Below are 22,588 nucleotides of genomic sequence, written 5' to 3' on the forward strand. Positions count from 1 at the left end.
TTCTGGAACAGTCACTATCGGAGCTCTGAGTTGCCATTAAATAGTATGATTACCATGAGGAAATCATACTACATTGTGAGGAAATTCAAACCTCACAGAGAAGTCGTGTGTAGGCATCCCACCTTATAGTTCCAGTAGAGTTCTGCCTGGCTGACTGTAGCCTAGATACATGAACCAAAAAACCCCAGTTATTCAGATGATCACCAGCTGGTCACGTCCTCTCATCTGACACCCTGAACATCATGAAGCAGAGTCTAGCTATCCCTGAAGTACCTATCCAAATTCGTATCACACAGAATCTTGGAGATTAATAAGGTGGTTATTGTTTTATGCCACTGTGTTTTTGGAAAGGTTTGTTTCACAGCAATACACAGAATACATGAAGCAGGCATCTCATCAGTAGTTTTAGGATGAGAATAAACAGTATGGTGGAAGTCATATTTGGAGAGACAATATACACTGAGAATTTTCTAAAGTTCTTGAAATATTTAGAAGCAGATGGTAAAGAATCTGCCTATAATGCAGGAGACCTGGGTTCAATCTCTGGGCCGGGAAGATCCCCTGGGGAAGGGAATGACAACCTACTCCAGTATTCTTGCCTGAAGAATCCCACGGACAGAGGAACCTGACGAGCTATGGTCCATGGGGTTGCAAAGAGTTGGACACGGCTAAGCATGCACACACTTCAGTGTAGCCTCCAGGTAGATCTGGAAACCCCTTTGTCCAGAACTAGGTATCTCAGGCCTCCTGACCCTCAGGGATATCAGAGAAGATAGCAGATCTGTCTGTCAGGCAGGAAAGCAGACAGGGTGCCCTGATTTCTCTTCTTGCTTTCACCACTGCAGACAAGCTGGGGCTTGCTTTGGTTCATTTTTTAAAAACTCTAGGTCAGGGTGGAAACCATTTGGAAGGTTTTCCCAAATACCAGTTTCACAGTGAGCCTGACTAAGGTGCCATACCCTATACAGGATGCTGTTGATCCCCACTACTCTGAGGAATTCAAACTCCCAGCCAACTTCTACTTGCTTCCAGACCTAGAAGACCATCAGGGCCCCAGCTCTAGGTTCACTAAACTAGTGGTGCTGCTTTTTACTTCTGATACCTAGAGATGATTCTCTTGTGACTGAACCCAGAGACATTTTTTAATTTAAAGAAGAAAATGTTTTTGTGGCTGGAGTTCTTGGAGAAGATGCGGACATTCAAAGCATCGCTCACAATACCATTTTGACTATTTTCCTCTGCCTTTCTGGATGTGAGGAATTCTGTGGTCTTGCTACCTTCTTTGGCTTTATTCAGTAATGGGGACTGAGGTTCCCTCTGTTCTCAAATGTCAAAAACCTATTCAGAATCTCTGTAAGTCTCCTCGGTATTCTGACTTGGGATGAAGGGAGGCAGAGTACAAAGTCCCTTTGTTTCTTGCTCTCCTCTCTGATTTTCTGTACATATCAATTTGAAGAACTTTTAATATATTCTGATGCTGAAAGCCTTGCCCTTAAATCATCAGTCTTTGTCTTGATTCTTCAGAATCTATGTGATTTTATTACCTGAAGTTTTAAAATCCTAGAGGGCAAGGGATAAAAGAAAATATTGGGGCTGGGGGGGAGAAACTCCATAATTTACCATCTCATTATTATTCCATCAGAGAAAAGATTTCCATCTCTGCCTTTGTGTCCTGAAAGTCTCTCTTCCCATTTCTTCAGAAGCCGCATTTCCTATCTCCTGAGCCTCTCTTTTACCTCTTATTTTTCTATTCTGGATCCTTTCTGCTGAAGGCTCTCACCTCTCTGTGAGACAAAACCTCTCCTAGCTCTCTGACTTTATAGACAAGCTTTTTGAAACCACTCAAGTATCTTCAGTAACATCTACATGTTGATGACTCCCAAATTTACAACTCTAGTCAGATTTCTTTCAAGTTCTCCGGATCACAAGATCTCTCAACTCCAGACCACTCCAGTTTAACATGTCCATAAAAATCCATTATCTTCATATCCACACATCACTCCAAACTATTTCTTCTCTTGTGATTTCTATTTTCATTTAGTTTCTCAAGCAGAAACCTGGAGTCTCCTGGATTACTTCCTCTCCAGTGCTCACATCCAAGAAGTGACCAAGTCCTGTCATTATGTTTCCATTTATGGATTTATAGCCAAGTGTTTATTATGTATCACTAGAACCATAACAGTATAATGAATTAAAGATAAGGTTAAGGTACTAAAATTAAAAAAAAAATTAAAGTGTCATTGGATTCAAAGTAAAAATTGTTTTGGTAAAGGAAACATGATTAGTATCACCCAGTAGAACAGAAAGCTTAAAAGAATGAAAAACTTACAAGAGAGTGTCAGATTTAATTAGAAGGTTCCAAGTGATCTTAAAACCACCTGAGGGGAAAAAGGATTTTCAGCAGAGTGTCTAGCAGTTTTAGCAACTGTTTGGACTGCACTACTCTGTACTTACATGGTGCTTTCACCATTACATGTGTAAGAGGTAAGAGAAGGGTAATACTCCACATTGTACCTGCAGGCTAAATTCAAATGATATATTTTGTTTGGGGGAATATCAACTTTTAAAATGGCAATATAAAGTTTCTCATGGTCTGTACCAGCCTCAAAAAGGATCATTAAATGGAAAACATCTTGAACTTGTCAGCAAGAATCAGAGATGTCCCATTCAGCAGATAGAGATCACTGGGTCTGAAAGTATATTTCAGAGGTTGCCAAGTTCCTTTCTTGTTTTTAATTTGGACTGGGGATCTAGTCATTTCTTAGAGTCTCACAGAAAGTAGATTCTAATAGGTAAGGGTCTAACAGCTATTACTACTACCAGGTAATATGGTTTTTTGCTCATCCATCTCTTCTTTTGCTTCCTCCAGACTTTATAATGTCCCTTTTCTCTTTCCGTGCTCTTGCTTCTTTCTCAATTCAGTTTTCTTCCCTATCTTTCTTTCTCACTAGGAAAAAAAAGAGCAAAGTAAATGTTGAGTTTCCTGACTGGTCACATTCCAGAGAAATGAGGAAATGCAAGTTGTTATACAACTGGGAGGGGTCAGGTATGACCTAAAGTTGAGGGATGAGAAGAGAATTCTAAAGAGAAGAGAAGGCAAAAATGTTCAGTAAAGGTTTAATGTTAGACTTTTGTTATATAAAATGATCCTTTGTGAATCCCATCTAGGGCATTTCATCCTTCTCAGGCTGTGATGGTTCCCAGTAGATCCAGAATTGCCAAAGGTCAGCAATGATGTACTCAAAGATGATCACCCGCGTCAACTTTTGTACAAAAGTATCAGTACCTGATATTGTGTTACAGTGAGCCTTAGGACATGTCTTTGGGAATAGCCTCTAATAAGGTTTTTTTTTAAATTCCCTGTATGCAAAAAGCTATTACATTTATTTTTAATCTATCTCCTATTCAGTTTCCACATTACTCTTAGGCTTCCGCAACTTGGCAGAGAGTCCAGACATTCTTTAAAAACAATGACAAACAATGAAACTCCTAGCAACAATAGCAACCACCACAACAATAAAATCTAAGTAAATCAAAATTTACTTTTTGGTTGGTGGGAGATCAATAAAAGCCTCCCATAAATAATTTGCCTCACAGAAATAACTGCTCTTAGTATTGTGTTTTTGGCCATTTTCCGTGCAAGTCTACGTCACAGTTAGACTTTACACCTACTATAGTATATAACTTATATAAGCCATATTAACCTAAACGTAACTGTGACATAGAATTACAAAGGTTGCATCCTGCAGCCACATTTTAGCCTAGAATACTTTAAGCTGTGGTTTGCCATCACTCTTCTGGTAGCTGAATTGTAAATATTCCTTTTCCTTCAGGGAAATAGAATTTGAAAAAGTTAACTCTGCAAAACCTCATTCTGAAAGACTTTGAAGCTGACTGGAACACTTAAGGACCATCTGATTGCATGTCTGTCTGCACCTGATTTCAAGATGGAATGGTTCCAAAGACCTCGAAAAGTTTTACACTCTCTACTACAACTGCCCCATAATTCTCCTCTAAGCTTTAAACCCTTGAGAGCAAGATTGTATTGTTCGCATTTGCACCCCAGTGACTAGCATATGACCCAACACAGAGAAAATTCTCAATATGCTTTTGAGGATTGAGTGAATGAAAAAACTGAATAAATAATTAAACACTAAAATTCTAGAGGATCCATAACTCATTAAGCTTTCTCCTTAGTATTAAATACACACAGATTAAGGCTCTGAGAAGTAAAAGATTGGTTGAGATTTGTCTTTAAAGAGCGAGAAAGATAGGAATGGATCATCAGTTGAACACGCCCTGTGGACTCTAATGTCTTTACCTAAAATTCCTATCGCACTATAATGCTACAATTTAGCTGTCCAACAAATATTAACAGAAAAAAGGACTTCAACTTCGCTTTCTACAAGCTGATTACCTTCTGTAACATCTAGGCCACTGCTGCCTACATTTTGGAAATGTTGGTATTCTAAGAGTTGGCATGCCGGATAAGTTTACCACAGGGTTATTTTTCAAGAAGAACTAAACCCTTGAACATCTTCTTGGACAAAGGGTCGGATCACTTTGGATACCATAAAGGAAAGGTCACAGCCACTGGCTGAGAGAGAGCAAGACAATGGGAGAGTGAGCCAGAGAGCCTTCCAGAAATGTCAGTTTGAAAGAGGGCAGGGAAAGCACAAACAGGTGGCTTTGCTCCTTCTAAGCCTCCTTATCCTCTTCAGTTTTGGCAGATCTTGGACCTCATCTCATTCAAATATAAAACTCCTAATGAACTGAGACATCCTCTGTAGGTACATGAAAGCTGTTTTCTCTCTTGGCAGTTTATACTTGGTCACGTGATACAGCTGGTCAGAGTTTTAAGGCAGCATGCTGTGTACCTCTCTCTCTCCAAATGCAATTTTACAACATTATTTTTTTTTAAATCTAAGTTATTTAGAATGTGAAGTTGAGTATGTGTAACAAGAGCAGCACCGCCTGCTGAGTGCCCACCAAGTGCCTGATGTTGCTAGGTGCATCATCTAGCTGTTAGGTCGCTAGCTGTTTAGTCACTGAGTTGTTTCCAACTCTTCTGCGACCCTGTGGATTGTGGCCCACAAGGCTTCTCTGTCCATGGGATTTTTGTGGCAAAAATACCAGAGTGGGTTGCCATTTCCTTCTCCAGGGATCTCCTTGACCCAGGGATCAAACCCGCATCTCCTGCATTGTAGGCAGATTCTTTACCACTGAGCCACCATGAACTCAGATAACATGCCTGTCTCTAGAAATATAACTTAAATATAAATATCCCATTTACTTTGAAATGGCATATGACCCTCTCCTTAGGAAACATACATTAAATTTATTTAGCCCTATCCTATTACAGGAGAAAACAACAACAATAATAATGCCAGGATTTATAAACATCTTTCCAGTGAGTAATACAAAGACCACTGAGTTTTCTGTTCTATACTCTGACTCAATTTTCTTTCTGATTTTTTACATCTAAATTTTCTATCCTGTTTCCAACCTAGCTGATCGCCTGTCTTCTCTCTTGCCATCTTCCCCAGAAGTGTGCTTTTCTTTTGCCACATGATAAGAGGATTAACTGGTTCCCCTATCCCTAAAGTAGAAAATATAAAAGTTAAATAAAAGTAATTTGGACACCGAAGACCTTTTTCCTACATTGAAGTATGAGACTTTGCTGTTAGATAATTGATGAGTTATCCATAAATCTTATTAGTGTGCTCTTTACTGGCTGCCTAAGTAAATTACATTTAATAATTTCAATTTCTCAGACAGGTTGAAGGCCCAGAAAATTTCTTCTCTTATTGCTTAGTAATGCTTCTCATATTGCTTAGACTTCAATATTCCACAGAAAGGTGGTCAGAAATTTTAAGCATTTATAGGAAAAGTCAGGGTCCAAACTTCACAATTTTCCCAAGATTGATTGATTCTACAAACATTTATGAGCATCCTTGTATCAGGCAACCTGCTGAGGGCATGATAAACAGCAGCAAGCAAAAAACAGGTAGTGTCTGCACTTACAGAGTTTATAGCCAACTGGAGGCAACAGACATTGAATAAAGAATTACAAATATGACAAACGCCACGAAGAAGACGGGCAGGGTGCTATGGGAGTATGTAGTAGGTGTAGCTAACCTAGCTTGATGGGGTGCGGGGCAGGGAAGACTTTTCCAAAGATGTTCCAGTTTAGGCTTGAAGCATAAGAAGGGAGAAAAGTTATATAAATAAGGAAACAGCTGGTGTAAAGGCTCTGAGTAGAAAAGAATACCACTTATTTAAGGACCTAAAGGAAGGTCACTGTGGTTCAAGTGCTGACTTTAGGAAATGTTAGAGAAAAGGCAGGCAAGAACCAGATCATGTAGGTCATCCTAAGGACTGGGGACTTTATTCTAAGAGCGATGGAAAGCCAATGGAAAATCCAAGCCAAGAATTTAAAATAAAAACTTTAAAGATTAACATGGCTAAAATATAGACTATAAGAATATATTAATTCACTAACTTCTTCTGGGACATGCTCTCATATCTTGTAATCCAATGATATTAAGAAATTTTATAAATACAAGACAAACTATCTCGGTTTATAACATGTGTTATAAACTTTTCTGTGAACAGAAAACATCCTAGGATAGTTAAGCAAAGCAGAATAGTACTTGGGTACCTCTCCATAGTAAGCCTTGAAATAACAAATGCATATCGTGAGCTGCTTTGCTTTTCATCTATATCAGATTTTAACTTCAACTGAAAATGGAAGTGGTAAAATAATAGAGGCAGGAAAAAAAAATAATAATAGAGGCAGGGAAAAGAGGACTGTGTGCATGTGTGCATGAGCGTGTATGCACACGTGTGGTTTCCTATGGTTCTGAAGAAGAGGAGATATCACAGTATCAGTTTCACATTCTCCATGCTCAAAAATAGTTGACTCTGCTCCAGATATAAGGAAAGAGGTGACTATAAAATAGTGAAAAAATTGTTTTCCTTTTATTTGGGTGTTTTAAGAAAAAAAAAAAAGGCAGCTTCTGGGTAATACAACATATTTTGACATGAAATACATTGATTTTAGACTAGGGACCCCATGCTGGTTTCCATAGTACTGTTCTTGGAGTAGTGAAGAAATCCATGAACACAAAGGCCGTTGGACAACATAAAGTATAAGAGGCCAAGGTTTTAATTTTCTTTTTTGATACTCTTCAGTCTTCCCTATGGGCATTTCTTCCTGTCTTCTCCAGATGGTCTACATCCATGAAAACAGTAGATAGGATTTTAAGGTGTAGTTCTTTAGCAGAAGTGTTTTCTTACTGGGAGTTAAGAGGAACTCTTGCAGATTAATAGGGTTTCCTCTAGAAATTATTAGGAGAGTGAAGGAGGAGAGAGCAAGCTCTGACTACTGCTGCCATCTCACTGTCTCCCAAACCAGAAGTTTCTCCTCTTAAATCTTGAACTGCAATGCTTCCTGACTGTTCTGGAGGCTCAGTGACTCCTTCTTGGAAATGAATGAATAAATTTACAGTGTTTGAGAAATAAATGAACTGTTTGTTTGAGAAAGGCTGCGAGTGAGTTCAATCAACTTGTATTCGACTCACTATTTGAAGAGAATGAATTACTCACTTGATTGAATCACTTAGTTCCATGTCTGAGGTGTGGTACTGAAGAGAACACGGGCCAGCTTCCTATACATTGTGTCCTTGAGTACTGCAATTGACAAATCATTTTCATCAAAATAGAAACACATTTATGAAGTATCTATTGTACACAAGATTTGTAAACAATCAGACTATATAGGTTAATTATCAAAATAAATTAGTACTTGTTAAGGGTTCATGGAATAGGTGAGATGTGTATTATTAGTAAAAGGGAGGAGGCTTGCTATATATTAATTATCAGGTTACCAAAGCTCTGAGTAAATTCAATAGGAATGTTAAGAGTAGCTTCTTAATCGAATCGCCAGTCTATGTCCGATGCAGGATATAGCATGCTTGGGGCTGGTACACGGGGATGACCCAGAGAGATATTATGGGGTGGGAGGTGGGAGGGGGGTTCATGTTTGGGAATGCATGTATACCCATGGTGGACTCATGTCAATGTATGGCAAAACCAATACAGAATTGTAAAGTAAAATAAAGTAAAAAGAAAAAGAAAAAAAAAAAAGAGTAGCTTCTTAGCAAGTACTTGGTGTCTGGTTGAAAACTGGCCACTCTATTTACTTGGGCAGAAGTGTGGTTATATTAAGCTGTTTTTAATGATAAAAGGTTTTTTTTTTTTTTTTAAGTTTCAACCCTCTGGAATGTGACTCACAATGTCCTGATACTGTATTCTTTTCTGTAATCAGAGTCGAGGACAAAGAAATCTATCTTCTAGCACTGAATGAGAACAAATTTGGGTGTGTGGCCAGATTTATGAGTATTACAGACAAAGACTGGATAACCTATTTTTTTTTAAATAATTTTATGCTGCAGTAGTTCTATATTAGTAGTTTTAGCTTGATAAAAGAGCAACAAGTCAAAAACATTAATCAAATGCCAGTGCTGTACATCAGGCACTCATATATTCATGAGAGTAAAAAGTGAAAGTCACTCAGTTGTGTTCAACTCTTTGTGACCCCACGAACTATGCAGTCTATGGGATTCTCCAGGCCAGAATACTGGCGTGGGCAGCTGTTCCTTTCATCAGAGGATCTTTCCAACCCAGGGATTGAACCCAGGTTTCCCACATTGCAGGTGGATTCTTTACCAGCTGCTGCTGCTGCTAAGTCGCCTCAGTTGTGTCCAACTCTGTGTGACCCCAGGTGAGCCACCATATATGCATACAGTTATCATTAAAGTTTACAGAAAACTTCTATAGGTAATGTTTCCTTTAATCAAGGAAAAAACTGAAGTTCAGAGACTGAGATGGCAGACTTGGGATGCGCTCAAATCTGCTAGCTTATGATTTTTCCATAAAATCACTTAGGCATAAAGTGAAAAATTTAAGATTAGGTAGGATGAAACAAAATGAAACAGCTTGTCTTCTATAATTTCTTTTAGTTTCAATGTAACCTTTTCTGGCAGGGGGGAACAAGGTGAATAATACTGCAGGAAGATGCTTATATTCTACAAACCTGTTGATGGGGGCTAGTAGAAAGAGATGAAATTGGAAAGTGTACATTAAGCAATATATAAACTTGGATCATAATCTTTCTGAATCCTATTGACTTTTAAAGTTACTTTCAAGATGGGTATCAATGTTCTATAATCTGTAAAGTGTAAATGTTACTATTCTATCTGGTTTGTTGAGACACTAAAGCTACTGAAGAGTCTTGAAAAATTCTTAGGAAAGCTGCAATAAAATACAAAGATGGCTTATATGTCTGAACTTCATCAGCACACTTAAAGCACTTTCTTCCTACCTTAACTGCCGCACTCATAATACTGCATCCAAATCACATCTCTATTCTCTGGTATCTCTACCAAAAGGTGGGTTCCTCCCAGACAGGGAACATGTCTCTTCCACAGTGGTATCCATGGTAACCTGGACAGTGTCTGAAATATAATAAATGCTCAGTAATGTTTATTAAACAAACAACACAACAAAAAGATGCATTTTTCCGATCCCAGTTTTCAAAATGAGAAGATACTAGTATTTTTCTAGATTGCTTGTTATGTGCCCATATACTGTTGACTGGACATAGGAGCCACAGACATAAAAAGTGCTATTATGATAATTACTAAGGGAGTGGTTATTTTACATAATAAAAATTTTTTATTCTGGCTAAGATCTTTTAAAAAATCTAACCAATAAATTTCAGAAAGGAAATCTATGGTATTTTAGGTACTGTGTGCCTACATGCTCAGTCGCTTCAGACTCTGCGACCTATGGACTGTAGACCGCCAGGCTCCTCTGTCCATGGTATTCTCCGGGCAAGAATACTAGAGTGGGTTGCTATTCCCTCCTCCAGGAGATCTTCCCGACCCTGATCGAAGCCATGTCTCTTATGTCTCCTGCACTGGCAGGCAGATTCTTTACCGCTGAGCCACCGAGGAAACCCATTTTCGGTACTATGTAGCAGTAATCTCCATCCTTGGGCTAGCAGGTTGAAGAAAAGTCGGATTCTAAACCAGAGATGAGAACAATCTTTCACTAGGTGTCTCTCTTTCCCATGAGTGGGCGGCCTCTGGGGGGGGGGGGGGGGGGGAGGAGGGACGATAGGGGGCATTGTACAGCTGCAATCAAACCGCGTGTCGCACCACATCACAGTAGACGCTTGCAGCACAAGGGGGCATAGTTCAGTTTCTATTTCGTTAATGATAATCTCTCCTTGGGATTTAACTTCAAGCAGCTTACACTTTCATTTCCTCCAAACGTACACATAGACATTGGTCCAGTCTTTTAATAGGATTTTGACAGTGGCTCTTCACCCAGCATGAAAGGATCAGGTATCCCAAGTCAAAAGAAAATAGCCCCTTAAAATTCTGATTTTAACCATGAAATGAGGCCGGCATTCCTAGGGGGTTTACCCGTTACACATCCTAAAGTACTTTGGGACAGCTCCATAATACCAATGGAAAATATAATTTGTAAAATGCTAAATAATTCTTTCAAATCACTAGGATACAACTTCTCCAGGTACTTCCACACTCCATATTATGAAGAACCCATTCGTTGCTGTGTTTTTTTCTTTTTTGCCTCAAACCTGAGATAAATAAAATACACATAATAACCATTCAAAAAGATTGGGTCTAAGAATGAAAATCCATTTCCTAGAAACCTTTCATTGGAACTTCACGCAAGTATCTGTTTTTCTTGACACTATCTTACCCAATGCGTTCCTCTGCAACCCAAAAGATACATAGTGACGAGTTCTAAAACACTGCAGACACGCGACAGAAGGAAATTTGAAGAGGAGAAAGGAAATGGGACGTCTGCTTTTGATAAGCAAGGGGGACTCCCACTGGCGGGAGGGGTGCCTCTCCGAGGGATGGCGGCCCTGAACTTCGCACCGTGTCCCCTGCCCTAAGTGCTGGAAAAACCACTTGTCAGCCTTCCAAGATGAGTTCCCACCCCCACTCCGGCCTCCTCGTGGCAGGAGATGGCTCGTGAAGGCCGCGCGGGGAACTCCCGAGGAGGCTCCGTGGCCGAGTGCGATTGTGGGGTGGGGTCTGGGGGATTTCTGTGAGGGGCCGACCGCTGGGGAAAGTCGGATGTCCCAGTCGGCAGACGAGGGATCTCGGCAGTCGTGTGCCGTTCTCCTCCCTCAGGGACCCCGTCCTGGCGGGACCCCGCCTCCCAGAACTCTCCCGGTGATGGGGAAACCCCTGGCCCGCCTCGCAGCCTAGCGCCGCCGCCTCGCCCAGTCGGCTCCAGCCCACCGCCCACCAGCCTTCAGGCCCGGCATCTTTTTCGTAGGCCTGGCCCTCCCCGCGTCCGTCATGGAGAGGAAAACTATGGAGGCGGTTCCCGCCCGCAGGCGGGTGGAAAAGCCCATGGTGAATGCCTCGGGATCTCCCCCATCGCTGCGGGAAAGGGAAAGGGAGGAGAACATGAACCTCACTGCTCTGGAGAACTACCCGATTCCCAACCTGGGGGAGGCCTTTAAGATGGAAGGGAAGCCCGAGGGGAAACCCTAGGCACTTTTCGGGGAATCCACTAAGTCAAGGGAGGGTCATTCAGCCTGCACACATTGGTTACTATGACAATACAGCTACAGCCTCCAGTTGCCTTGGCAGCTGCTAATCCAATCCGATTGGTTTCTTTTCTCTCCATCCCTGGGCTCCACCCTAACCTCTCCAACTGTGTCCCTGCGTGCAGAGGGAGGGGCCCCAGAAAAGAGGAGGGGGTCCTTAGCGTCACTTTAGGGCGCGAGGCCGGACCGGAGACGAGGGACTGGGGGGCCGGAACTGTAAGAGGAAGAGGCGGCGTTTCCGGTCGGGAAGAGTGGAGGAAAGGAAAAAAGGAAGAGCGAAATCGGACGGAGTGGAAAGACGGGGGAAGACTTTGAGTGTAACTCCCGATTGATTTGGGCTCGATGTTCCCGCTGAGGCTGGGGTTGCCCCCTCGCGCGGGAGGAGAGGGGTGGGTTGGCCGGAAGCCGCCAAGCGCCTCCACTGGGCCACTCAGCAGCCGCACAGGCGCGGCACGGCTAACTGATCCCAAGAGCGAGCGCTACAGAGAGGCGGAAATCACCCGGAGGGACCGGCGCCGCTGAAATCTCGCGAGAGACCCCCCCCCCCACTTCCTTCCTCTGCTGTCCCTCTTCCCCCCGCCCCCATCCCTTCTCCCTTTCCCTCCCCCCTTCCCGGGTCGGAGTGTCCCTGCGCCCCAAGGGCCGGAGCAGCAGCGAGAGCAGCTTTCCCCGCTCCCTCCCCCCTCGCCTCACTCACCCCCACCCCCCCGCCGAGCGAGGAGGAGCCGGAGGAGAGGAAGATGGCGGCGGCCGCCAGCACCCGTGGTGCCGCGGGGCCGCTCCGAGGAGCCTGAGAGACGCGCAGAGGCTTCGCGGGAAGACGCGGCGGCGGAGGATGAGCCTGCAGAGCGCGCAGTATCTCCGGTGAGTGTGGGGGCCGGCCCAGTACGGAGCGGGGGAGCGGGCCGAAGGTTGGGGGCACGGAGCAACAGACACAGAGGTGGTACGTCCGGGGTGGCGGGGGAGTTGCTGTGTCCTCTCTTTTCCCGGTTGGGAGGCGGGGGCTGCGAGAGGCTCGGCGGGAGGGGGCGGAGCGGGCACGCACTTGGGTACCTATCCCCCTCCGCGGGCCGGGCTGAGTTCCCGCGGAGCTGGCTGGTCTCGGTGCGGGGAAGGAGGTTAGGGAAGCGTGAGAACGTGTGTGTGTGCGCGCGCGCCCGGGGCTCGCTGGCGAGTCGGGGCGGGGAGGCGCCCGGAGAGGCGGCGGCGACCCCGAATAGAGGTGGGTGTGGAGGAGTCTGATCCCTGCGGTGGGGGAACGTGGTGTGGTTGTGGGGCTGGAGCGATGGCTGGGGAGAAGGCCAGGTGGAAGTCTGCACACCTGGGGTGTGGGGGGAGGCCTAGAGGAGGGGGACGCCGCCGGAAACTGGAGTTTGTTCATCGTTCTGGGGTTGGAAGTACTGAGAAATAATGTCATCTGTAGTTAGTTGCTGGGGTGAGGGTAGGGGGCATAAAGAAGGGAATGGATGAGGAAGTGAAGAAAAAGGGAGGTACTACAGCCGGGGTTGGATCCCCCAGAAGAAACTGGGTTAGAATCCGTCGGAAGATACCATTCGGAGAGTCGTGTAGATCCATTAAGAGTGGTGTAAAGAACTTGTATGTCGAGGTAGAGTGACGCATGGGTGCAGAGTGTGAGAGAGTGTGATGTGTATCAGGGGAGGTTAAGGGGGCGATTAATACACACTGGAGAAGGAAGATGCAGATTGGAACCAAGTACATGGTGGCGAGAGCGTATTGCACCAGCTATTGTGCAGCTTGGAAGGTTCCATGGAAGCAGAATAAGAGCTTGAAGGTAGAGATAAACGGGGGTCAAGATCCTGATGGCACAGGAAAATGAGATTGTTAAGATCCTAAGACTTAAGTGAGGAGTTGCCACTGCTTAGAAAAGGGGAAGGGAGACCCTGAAACAGGTCTTTTTGTCTTTTAGTAGCAAAACTAAGAATGGCAAGCATATGGTAAAATGATTTTAAAAGTGGTTTCATACCTTGTGGAGGAGGGAATTGGATAGGGTAGTAGTCTGAAATGAGCAGGAAAGTCATTTTAGCCATTTAGTGAAGTGAAAGTATTGGTATGTGAGTGGATCCCTGCAAGAAAAGGTTTGTAGTTAAGTGCTACATGAGGGTAGCTGTTCTGCTTTTGAAAGTAGTAATCGTTTTATTAAGCAGAGTGTGTAGAGAAGGATGAGGTCTTTCAAGTATGGTGGAATGCCTGAGTTTAACTGACAGCATGTATGCCCAATGACTGCATGGTAGGTAGGTGGAATTATAGGGGTATTTCAAGGTCCTTTTTCTCTTTTATTATCCCTTTGTTGTTTAACATATCAGATAAGCTTAATAAATACAACCGTGGTGAAGATGTATGAAAAGTGCTGTAGAGATATGGAAACTGTCAGGACAGTCCTTAATTTTAAGGAATTTGCAGGTTAGCATATATTAGGCAAGTAAACTATGGTAAGGATCATAAAAGATACCAAGTGTCATGAGTCCAAAGGCAGAGTATTCGAGCAATTGGGGTGAATCAGGGAAAGCTTCCTTTGTTTATTTCCTCATTCATACACATGATTCATCAGTCATTTTGGTGATAACCTATATGGGAGGCATTGTACTAACTACTAAGAGTATAAAACTCCACCCTTCTCTTAGAGAGTTTGCAGTTTGCTAGGATTCAAGGAGAAAACAGCACTTAAATTGGACCTTAAGGATAAACAGTATTCTGAGAAGTGTGGATTGCGCAGGAGGAATCCATATGAAGGAAACTGAGCAGAGATACATAGAAAGGAGGATTGGGCTCTGGGGGAAGTATTCAGTCCAGTTAAACACAAGTATAAGGTGATGCAGCAGGAAAAACTTAAAGAGTTTCATAGATTAAGTTTGACCCCTTCTTTTTACAGATGAAGAGAGCATAGCCCCCAAAAGTTAAAATTATTGAGGCTCATATAATTGGTTTGTGGAAGCTAAAACTCAAATATAGGTCTTCTGACTCCAGACCAGCTATGCTGTGTGCAGCATGTCTGAATTCACCCATTCTTTCCACAGATATGTCTTGAGAGGTTGCTATATTCTAGGCACTGAGGATTCAGTGGTGAATGATTAACAGTGAACATGGGAAAGTATTTTCTGATGGAAGGATGCAACAAATAAACATAGGAACAGATAAATATGTTCATCACATGGTGATAAGTACTAGCAAGAAAAATAAAGTAAGACAGGGATGTGCTGTTTTATATAGACAGGGTGGTAAGGGAAAGTCTATTTGATTAAGTGCCCACAAAGAAAAAACCTTGAATACTTTGACCTGTAGTGTATCGTTAAAATGAGTGGACAATGGAGACTGAGACGGTTTGTTTAGAAGGGAAATCACATGTTCATAGCTTTGTGTTAGGAAGGTGTATCTGTGTGGTGGGCAGTTAAGGACCAGAAATAAGGTGGTGTCAGTGAGACTAGAAAGGTATGGTGAAAAGCAGGTCGGGAGAGTGGTGGTATTTTTTTTAAATGATGATGAATGATGATTGAAAAGCCCAGTTTTTAAAAATATTTATTTATTTGGCTGCACTTGGTCTTTGTTGCAATCTTGTTCCCTGGCCAGCCTTCTAATCCAGGCTCCCTGCAGTGGGAGCTTGAAGTCTTAGCCTCTGGACCACCAAGGAAGTTCCATGGTGGTATTTTTAATGGGAAGATCAGTTGGCTTTGAGAGGCTTCTATGTTAATGTATCTTGTGTTTTTAAAGTTAGCATGGTAAGGAAGACTTATCCTTGGGTTGTGGAATCAATAGTAGACACCTGGCAATGAATTTAGTTTTTTAAAGAAGGGAGAAAATAAGAGTGAACACATGTTTACATAGCCTAAATTTCCCAGCTAAAGTTGAACAGGCAAAATTGAATAGGTGTAGGACCTGAAATCACATAAAGATTCCTGAAAGCCAATCTTTTCTCAGTCTTGCTCATTTGTCTTAAGTAAATAAAAGCAAATCTTAGGGCCAGTAGTCGACAGAAATGGGAAGAGGTGTTAAAATAAGATGTGCACCAGCCAGAATTTACTTCTTTCTCTTCTTTAGATACTCACTCCATTTGAAGTGTGCTGGTAACTAGTGGTTACCAGTGGGGACAGAGTGGGATGCAGTATAGGGGTGGAAGAGTGGGAGGTATGAACTATTGGGTGTAAGAGAGACTCAAAGATGTATTGCACAACACGGGAAATGTAGCCATTATTTTATAATTACTGTAAATGGGCAGTAACCTTTAAACATTGTATTAAAAATTAAAAATAAAATCTGCTGTGAGAGTCTAGAGAATGTCTTCAGGGAAGCATTATGTTCACTTTCTTTCCTTTGATGAATATGGAACCATTGGTTTTTATAGACAACTTGGGGAGGATGCTGAATGAGTGTGGTTGTGGGTATAGCGGTTATTCTTTGTGACTTTCATTTTAGGAAGAGTGTTGTTGTCTACCTTTGTCAGTGGTGTAAGACCGTGACTGGGCAGTCTTTAGACTATACAGCTACAGATCTTCATGTAGATGAAAATTAGTTCTGTCTCAGCTGAGTTAATTTGTCAGAGTAAATGAGCTGGTGTTGAAATGGTGGGGTAGTGGCAAATCAGGGGATAAGGTGGCAGTTTCGAAAGAGTGAGAAGTGAGGATATGAGGTAAGAAGCCTCAGTATGACAAAGAGAGGGAAGTCAGCATCACAGGGACTGAATTAGTCTTGAGTTGTAGAAATAGTGTGCAGATGAAAGGAAAGATAAGCCTATCCTCTGTATGGGTGATGTTCTGGGCAAGACAGAATGATGACTCTTTCATTGTTAAAAGGGGAAGGGAGTATCACTTTTTAAAATAGACCAATTAGAGTCCTATCTAAATGATTAAGTTGAGAATACATTTTTATATTTTATAAAAATAAATGGTCTTAAATATGGGGCTTTTAGACTGAAAACACTGGAAATTTAATACTCAAAGAATTCAGTGCTTTCTTTTTTGATTTATGACAAAATGGAAAGATTTTTAAAGACTTTGCCATCTTTGTTGAATAAAAGAAAAAGGTATATTGAATATTGTTCATCTGAGAAGGGTAGGCAAGGGTGGGAATAGGCCATAGAGGAGACAGTAGGTGAGGTGTAATATCATGCTTTGAAAGAAGAGAAATATGGAAATTAACATGTCAAGGTTGGAAAAATGGAGCTGGGTAAGTATTAAAGTACCAGACAGGAAGGACATCTTTGAAGTTGTTTTGGAAGATGAGTACATAGAATAATCATAGCCATAGGGAGTATCAGGTCAAATCTGGTTGTAAAAGGTGGCCGCTGATGCTTCTGAATGACACCTACTGTGGTTGTGGGAGGCAGCTGTTTATACTCCCCTCTGTCTTTCCTTCAGTAGTCTCCTTTTTCATTTTTTTGTCTTTAATTTCTTTTTATGCTGAAGGTTTTCCAGTGGGATCCACTTGAAGTTGATCCCTGGTATTAGACCACTTCACAGGAAAGAACCAGAACTTACCTGTTTTGTAGAAGTTTTCTGAATAATACTTCTGTGGGTGGAGAGGTGCATTCCAGTAGCATATTCTTTGTCAGAAACTTTGTTTCCAGAAGGAGAGATCTACAGCAGCCACAGGTTTTTTCCTGAGATAGCAGAAAAATTAGTGTCATTTAAATACTAATTAAACATCCAGTATGTTGTAAGATCAACTTTGTCACTTTAAACCTTGAGACAGAGAGAGAGAAAGGGAAGGGATGAGACTGGATAAAGTAGCAAGCAGAGTCTTTTTCTAGCCTGGAGAGGAGAACTAGGTCATGGTATCGTTTGGGGGAAATACGAACACTAAATAGGGTGGGCTCCAGATTCTGGAAGAATCTGGTAATGGAAGACTGGATATTCACTGTTCTGGAAGGCTCAAGAAGTCCTTTAGCATGTACTGATGCTAATTCACATGGTCAAGAAGTCTTCCCCTTACCCATTCACCCACCTCCCCACTCTCATGCTGAAGATTTAAAATAGCATTGGTCCCAGAAATACAGCCAAATGTGGCTGATTTACCAAATGTGGTGAAATTGTTTGAAAAAAACTACCCTCTCTTGCGGCTTATAAGTCTATTTTCTGTTGGAGTAGTGTTAAAAGCATTTAACCTACTTGGGTATTAACTGGCTAAATTATTTTAGCAGTTAATTTCTGCTTCACTTGTGGTTTCAGTTGGACTCAAAATGTATACTTCCTGTTCCATCCTGTGTTCCATTGCTTTCTAACAGCTGCTCTGTTTTACCTCCATGGTCGATGAAGCACTTGCCGAGTTTTTGTTTTGTATTTTAAGATATGTTACATTAAGATCTGGACCCTCTAGTGTAGCAAGTTTGTCATGAGGCAATTTTGTGATGCATGAGAGTTCAGACTTAAAAAGGGCTGTTTTGTTGTATGGTGGAGAAATACCATTTGCAGCCCACAACTCCATCTCTAACCCTGGCTAGCCTTTCAGACTTTTGTTACTGGTGGCATGAATAAGTACCTGAAAGTTTAGGTGGGTTTGTTTAACTGATCTTTTTCAGAGAATAGACTGTTACAGACTGTTAAGCAAATGTCTTCTGGACAGTGGATTGTTCATCTGTATGTGGGTATTTTGGCAGGTGGTTATCACACATTGCCATTTAAATTTTGTAATCGAGCTGTATTTAAATTGTCGTGAATAGACCTGTCAATGGCCTGAGAAGTTACAACTTAGACTTGATCAACGGTTACAGAAAAATACCGTGGTGGCATTTTCGCCAACATGTCACACGGTAAGGGAGAAGTAACCAGCTCCTTTCTTGTTAACAAGTAAGCAGAGCGACAGGTTGTTTTCACCTTCCCTGAGGCCCAGTTTTTAAGTGTAGGTGACTATGTTAAGAAAAACATTATGATTCTCCAGTAGACTAGGTAACAGTTTTGCTCAGGGTTTGTGCTGTAGGTAATTCCTTGTTGTGGGGAGCAATTCTGTGCATCATGGGATGTTTAACAGCATCCTTGGCCTCTCCCCACTAGATGCCAGTATCATTCAACCCCATTCGTGACAACCAGAAATGTTTCAGCACATTGCCAAAGTTCCCTGTGGGTGCAGATTGACTTAGGTTTATTTTTTCCCACCTCCTTCAAACTGCAGGTTACAAATAAGGCTAAGGCTTCTCTTAGCAGTTTGGTTTTCAGTAGTAATAGGCTAGTTACCACGTTTAGAGTTTACCTATATAAACCTGTACAAGTTTTAAATGTATTTATTAAAAAATTGTTTTATTTTACTGGCAATTACTGAATACTAATGTGCAGATCACAATTATACGGGCTTTGCCTCTGGGAAATTCAGACACTAGAGAAAGGTTATTAGTGAGTGAATTGATAAACACGTACTGTGCAAGTTTAAGGGAAAGGAACTTTATTCTAATAGAGTTGGGATGAGGAAGGTATCTTGAAGAAGGTGAGATTTGGTCTGGGTTTTTAAATATGGTTGGGACTTTTAAAAGTAGATATTGGTTAAATTGACATTTCAGGCAAGAAGAACATCTTATGTCTCCTTTATTCCAAATACATTTTTAAAAATTTTATTAACTCATTCAATGTATAACATCAGAATTCTAGCCAGGCCTTTCTAATTTTCTGTTATGGACAGAGAATTAGACATATGTGAAGTGTCAGTTCTGAAGACTTGGTGGCTGGTAGAGGGAAAAGGGAAAAGCCATTTGGCAGTGGGGTCCTGCAGAATCCCTTCCTTGACTCTGTTCTTGATTATGTATTACTCCCTCAAGAACCTTCTTTCAGATGTGCTGTGTTCCTTTTTTTAATCTTTTTAATCACTGCCTTTACTAGTTTTCTGTCTTGTGGACCAAACTCAGCTTTCTCTTAAAAGTTCTTGCCTGTTCCCATTTTCCCTTTAAGCTCTGTCCGTCCTTGCTTTTCTTTAATCTAACAATTTCAAGTTTGCCCTATACTATGTTTTTCCTTTTATTTACCACCTTCTTTACCATAATCCCTTGTAATACAGCTATTTTTCCTTAGCACTTTGTTGGATTTGACCTTTCCAAAGGTGCCAGAGACCTAATGGCCAGATTCATCCATTGGTGGTTCTCCTCTCTCACTCAGACTTTTGCTTTCCTTTTCCTCAGTCTTTCTGTGTTCTTCTCATATCCGTCCATCCATCCCATCAGTAAACATTCAGTTTGGACCAAGATATATCCCAGATCTCTGGAGGATGAAATGAGAATATACTCCTAAGTAGTTTTACCAGGCCGCATAGGGGCTTCCTGGGTAGCGCTAGTGGTAAAGAACCCACCTGCCAGGGCAGGAGACCCCAGAGGCGTAGGTTCAGTCCCTGCGTCGAGAAGGACGCCTGGAGGAGGCACGGCAACCCACTGCAGTACTCCTTCCGGGAGAGTCTCATGGGTTCAGGAGCCTGGTGGGCTCCTGCATAAGGCTGCAAAGAGCCGGACGCACCAGACCCACAGGTAAGTACATAACTCCACATAGTTCATAGCTACTATGATGCACACTCTGGGGCCTTATGGGAACTTGGTGAGCTCTGTGGGGTTTAGTGCTGAGATTATGATTATCCTACCTCTTATTTTACTTTCCTGGTCCGCCTCACCCCACCTGGGACAAAACGAAAGGCATAGCCCTACTCTTCTGTTTCCTTCCAACGTTCTTTTCCCCCTCAGAAATCGCAGTACTTTTGCGTCTTCCATCATCATTGTTTAAAACCTATCAAGCACCTACTTAGTATACTCCTATGTCCTATGGAGACAGATTGGTGAAAGAGACCACACCCGCCATTCAGAGAGCTTATAAACTAATGCAACAGGCATAAATGCAGAATGATACAGAACAAAGTGCAGTTGGGTACAGTGGTTGAGTTTGGGCTCTGGGACACAACTGCCTGTTTTTGGAGCACGGGTCCACCACTTACAGCTGTGCTGCCTTGGGCAACCTGCAGAAGTTTTCTGTATCTCAGTTTCCACATCTAAAAAGTGAGGATGGTTAACAGCATCTATCCCTTGGAGTTATAAAGGTCAAATGAGTTCACGTGTAAAGTGCTTGGGATAGTTCTGGCATACAGTAAGCATATAAGTTTTAGCTATGTATGATGCCTGACAATTAGCCCCCGGCACTGACTAATCTGATAATTTTTCGCCGCTGCCTTCTGGCCATTCCTCATTTCAGAAGTCTTTCTGTCATAGCAAACTGAACACTCTTAAAGGTAAACTCTTGCTCCTTACCCTTCCTCCCCCCACCCCCCATGCTTTCTCATTCTTCGCCATTCATGCTGCTACTCCCCATCTTCCCATTCAGGTTTAAAACCTGGCAGTCATCTTTGAGTTCTCCCAGGTTTCCTCACCCTCTTCCACACATAAACCACTTTGGAAAATGTTGCCTTCCTGTTGTCTTTTCTTTCTTTCTTCATTTCCAGCGCTGTCAGTTTATATGCATACTCTTGAAACAGTCTTCATTTGATACCTAGGCCTGCAGTTCTCGCAAGTAGCAAGAAGAAAGCGCTGACTTCGGGTTTTTAAGCAGTGCCCACTACTTTCCGTTTTTGAACTAACAGCATTTCTTGGGTGTTGATTTCTTTGTCTTTAAACTGGACATTGATCTCGTAAAATTGTGGTCAGTGTTTTTAAAAAGCAGATTTATGTATGTTTACTAAATTATGGTTCTCCTTCAGGCCCTACCACCTGTCCCCTTGCCAGTTAATCTTTTGCATTGCTTCTGTGTTGTTATTCCTGAAAAGCATTTGTATGTGGCTTTCCCTTGCTGCAGCTCCTAGTTCAGCATTCTTGGCCTTCCATAAAGTGACTCTCGTCTAATTCTGCCACATGGTATCTCCTTACTTTTTGAAAAGAATCAGCCATCCCAAGCCAGAGTAATCGACTCGTTGTCTTCTAAACATCGTTTATCCACTCGTGCTTTAATCTGTCTTCAAAGCCATTTCACTTGTAGGAGGTACTGTCCTCCACTCTCAAGTTTCACCTTCTCTGTGAAAATTTTTTGTCCACCCTGGTGATTTCTGCAGTCATTGACTTTTTGTAGCATTTCATGTCTTTCAGTCATCTGGTACATACAATTTCTTAAGTATGTAAAGACTTTTTTTGTTTTTAATATAAGTGAATTGTCTCTGTGGTTAGACATAGTTGGATAGGGATCGTGTCTTAGCAGTTTTTGAATGCGCATTGTACATAACAGATTTTTAATAGAGTTTTTATGCTTCTGTTTCATTTTTGCAAAACATTTATGGAATACTTATGAATGCCAGTGCTAGGCTCTAAGAATATAAAAGCAAATAAACTGAATTTTGATCTTGAGGCTAGTGGTCTCCTGGGGGAGGATGTTGCACAGGTATTTCAGTTTACAGTTGGTCCTCTGTACCTGTGGGTTCCCCACTGGCAGATACAGCCCACTGTGGATGGAAAATATGGGGGGGCGGAATTTCAGAAAGTTCAGAAAGCAAAATGTGAATTTGCCAAGCACAAGCAACTGTGTACATAGTATTTACATTGTATTAATAGCTATTTACATAGCATTTGGGCTTCCCTGGTGGCTCATTGGTAAAGAGTCCGCCTGCCTGCCAAGCAGGAGACACAGCTTCAGTCCCTGGGTCGGAAAGATCCCTTGGGGAAGGAAATGGCAACCCACTCGAGAATTCTTGGCTGGCAAATCCCATGGACACGGGAGCCTGGTGGGCTACAGTTCATGGGGTCACAAAGAGTCAGACATGATTTAGCGACTAGACAACATAGCATTTACGTTGGATTAAGTATTCTAAGTAATCTAAATATGATTTGAAATATGCAAGAGGATGAGGATGATGTGCAAAAGCTGTATGCAAACACTATACCATTTTATTAATATATAAGTGACTTGAGCATTTGGGGATCATTCCCCTCTGATACTGAGGGGTATTTACATGTGGTAAATACCAAGATAAATG

General features: G+C 42.1%; 2 protein-coding genes across 9 annotated transcripts in view; one reads left to right on the forward strand and one right to left on the reverse strand.

The window, feature by feature from the left end:
• NMNAT2 (nicotinamide nucleotide adenylyltransferase 2) overlaps positions 1-12,818 on the reverse strand; it is a 219,724-nt gene extending 206,906 nt beyond the window's left edge. For 3 of the 5 annotated variants that reach the window (XM_069546263.1, XM_069546266.1, XM_069546265.1), the window contains exons 1-3: positions 12,357-12,818; positions 9,386-9,518; positions 7,609-7,692 (exon numbers count right to left, since the gene is read on the reverse strand). In XM_069546263.1, the coding sequence (XP_069402364.1) occupies positions 7,609-7,631 (23 nt within the window). In that variant the 5' untranslated portion in view covers positions 7,632-7,692; positions 9,386-9,518; positions 12,357-12,818. Of the gene's footprint in view, positions 1-7,608; positions 7,693-9,385; positions 9,519-10,794; positions 10,966-12,356 lie in introns of those variants that run through there. The other 2 variants (XM_069546264.1, XM_069546267.1) reach the window with 2 other exon arrangements.
• SMG7 (SMG7 nonsense mediated mRNA decay factor) overlaps positions 11,798-22,588 on the forward strand; it is an 86,229-nt gene continuing 75,438 nt past the window's right edge. For all 4 annotated transcript variants that reach the window (XM_069546251.1, XM_069546254.1, XM_069546253.1 and 1 more), the window contains exon 1: positions 11,798-12,523. In XM_069546251.1, coding sequence (XP_069402352.1) covers positions 12,495-12,523 — 29 coding nt within the window. In that variant the 5' untranslated portion in view covers positions 11,798-12,494. The remainder of the gene's footprint in view (positions 12,524-22,588) is intronic.

The sequence above is a fragment of the Ovis canadensis genome, chromosome 12, assembly GCF_042477335.2.
Source record: "Ovis canadensis isolate MfBH-ARS-UI-01 breed Bighorn chromosome 12, ARS-UI_OviCan_v2, whole genome shotgun sequence".
In the NCBI taxonomy this organism is placed as follows: domain Eukaryota; kingdom Metazoa; phylum Chordata; class Mammalia; order Artiodactyla; family Bovidae; genus Ovis; species Ovis canadensis.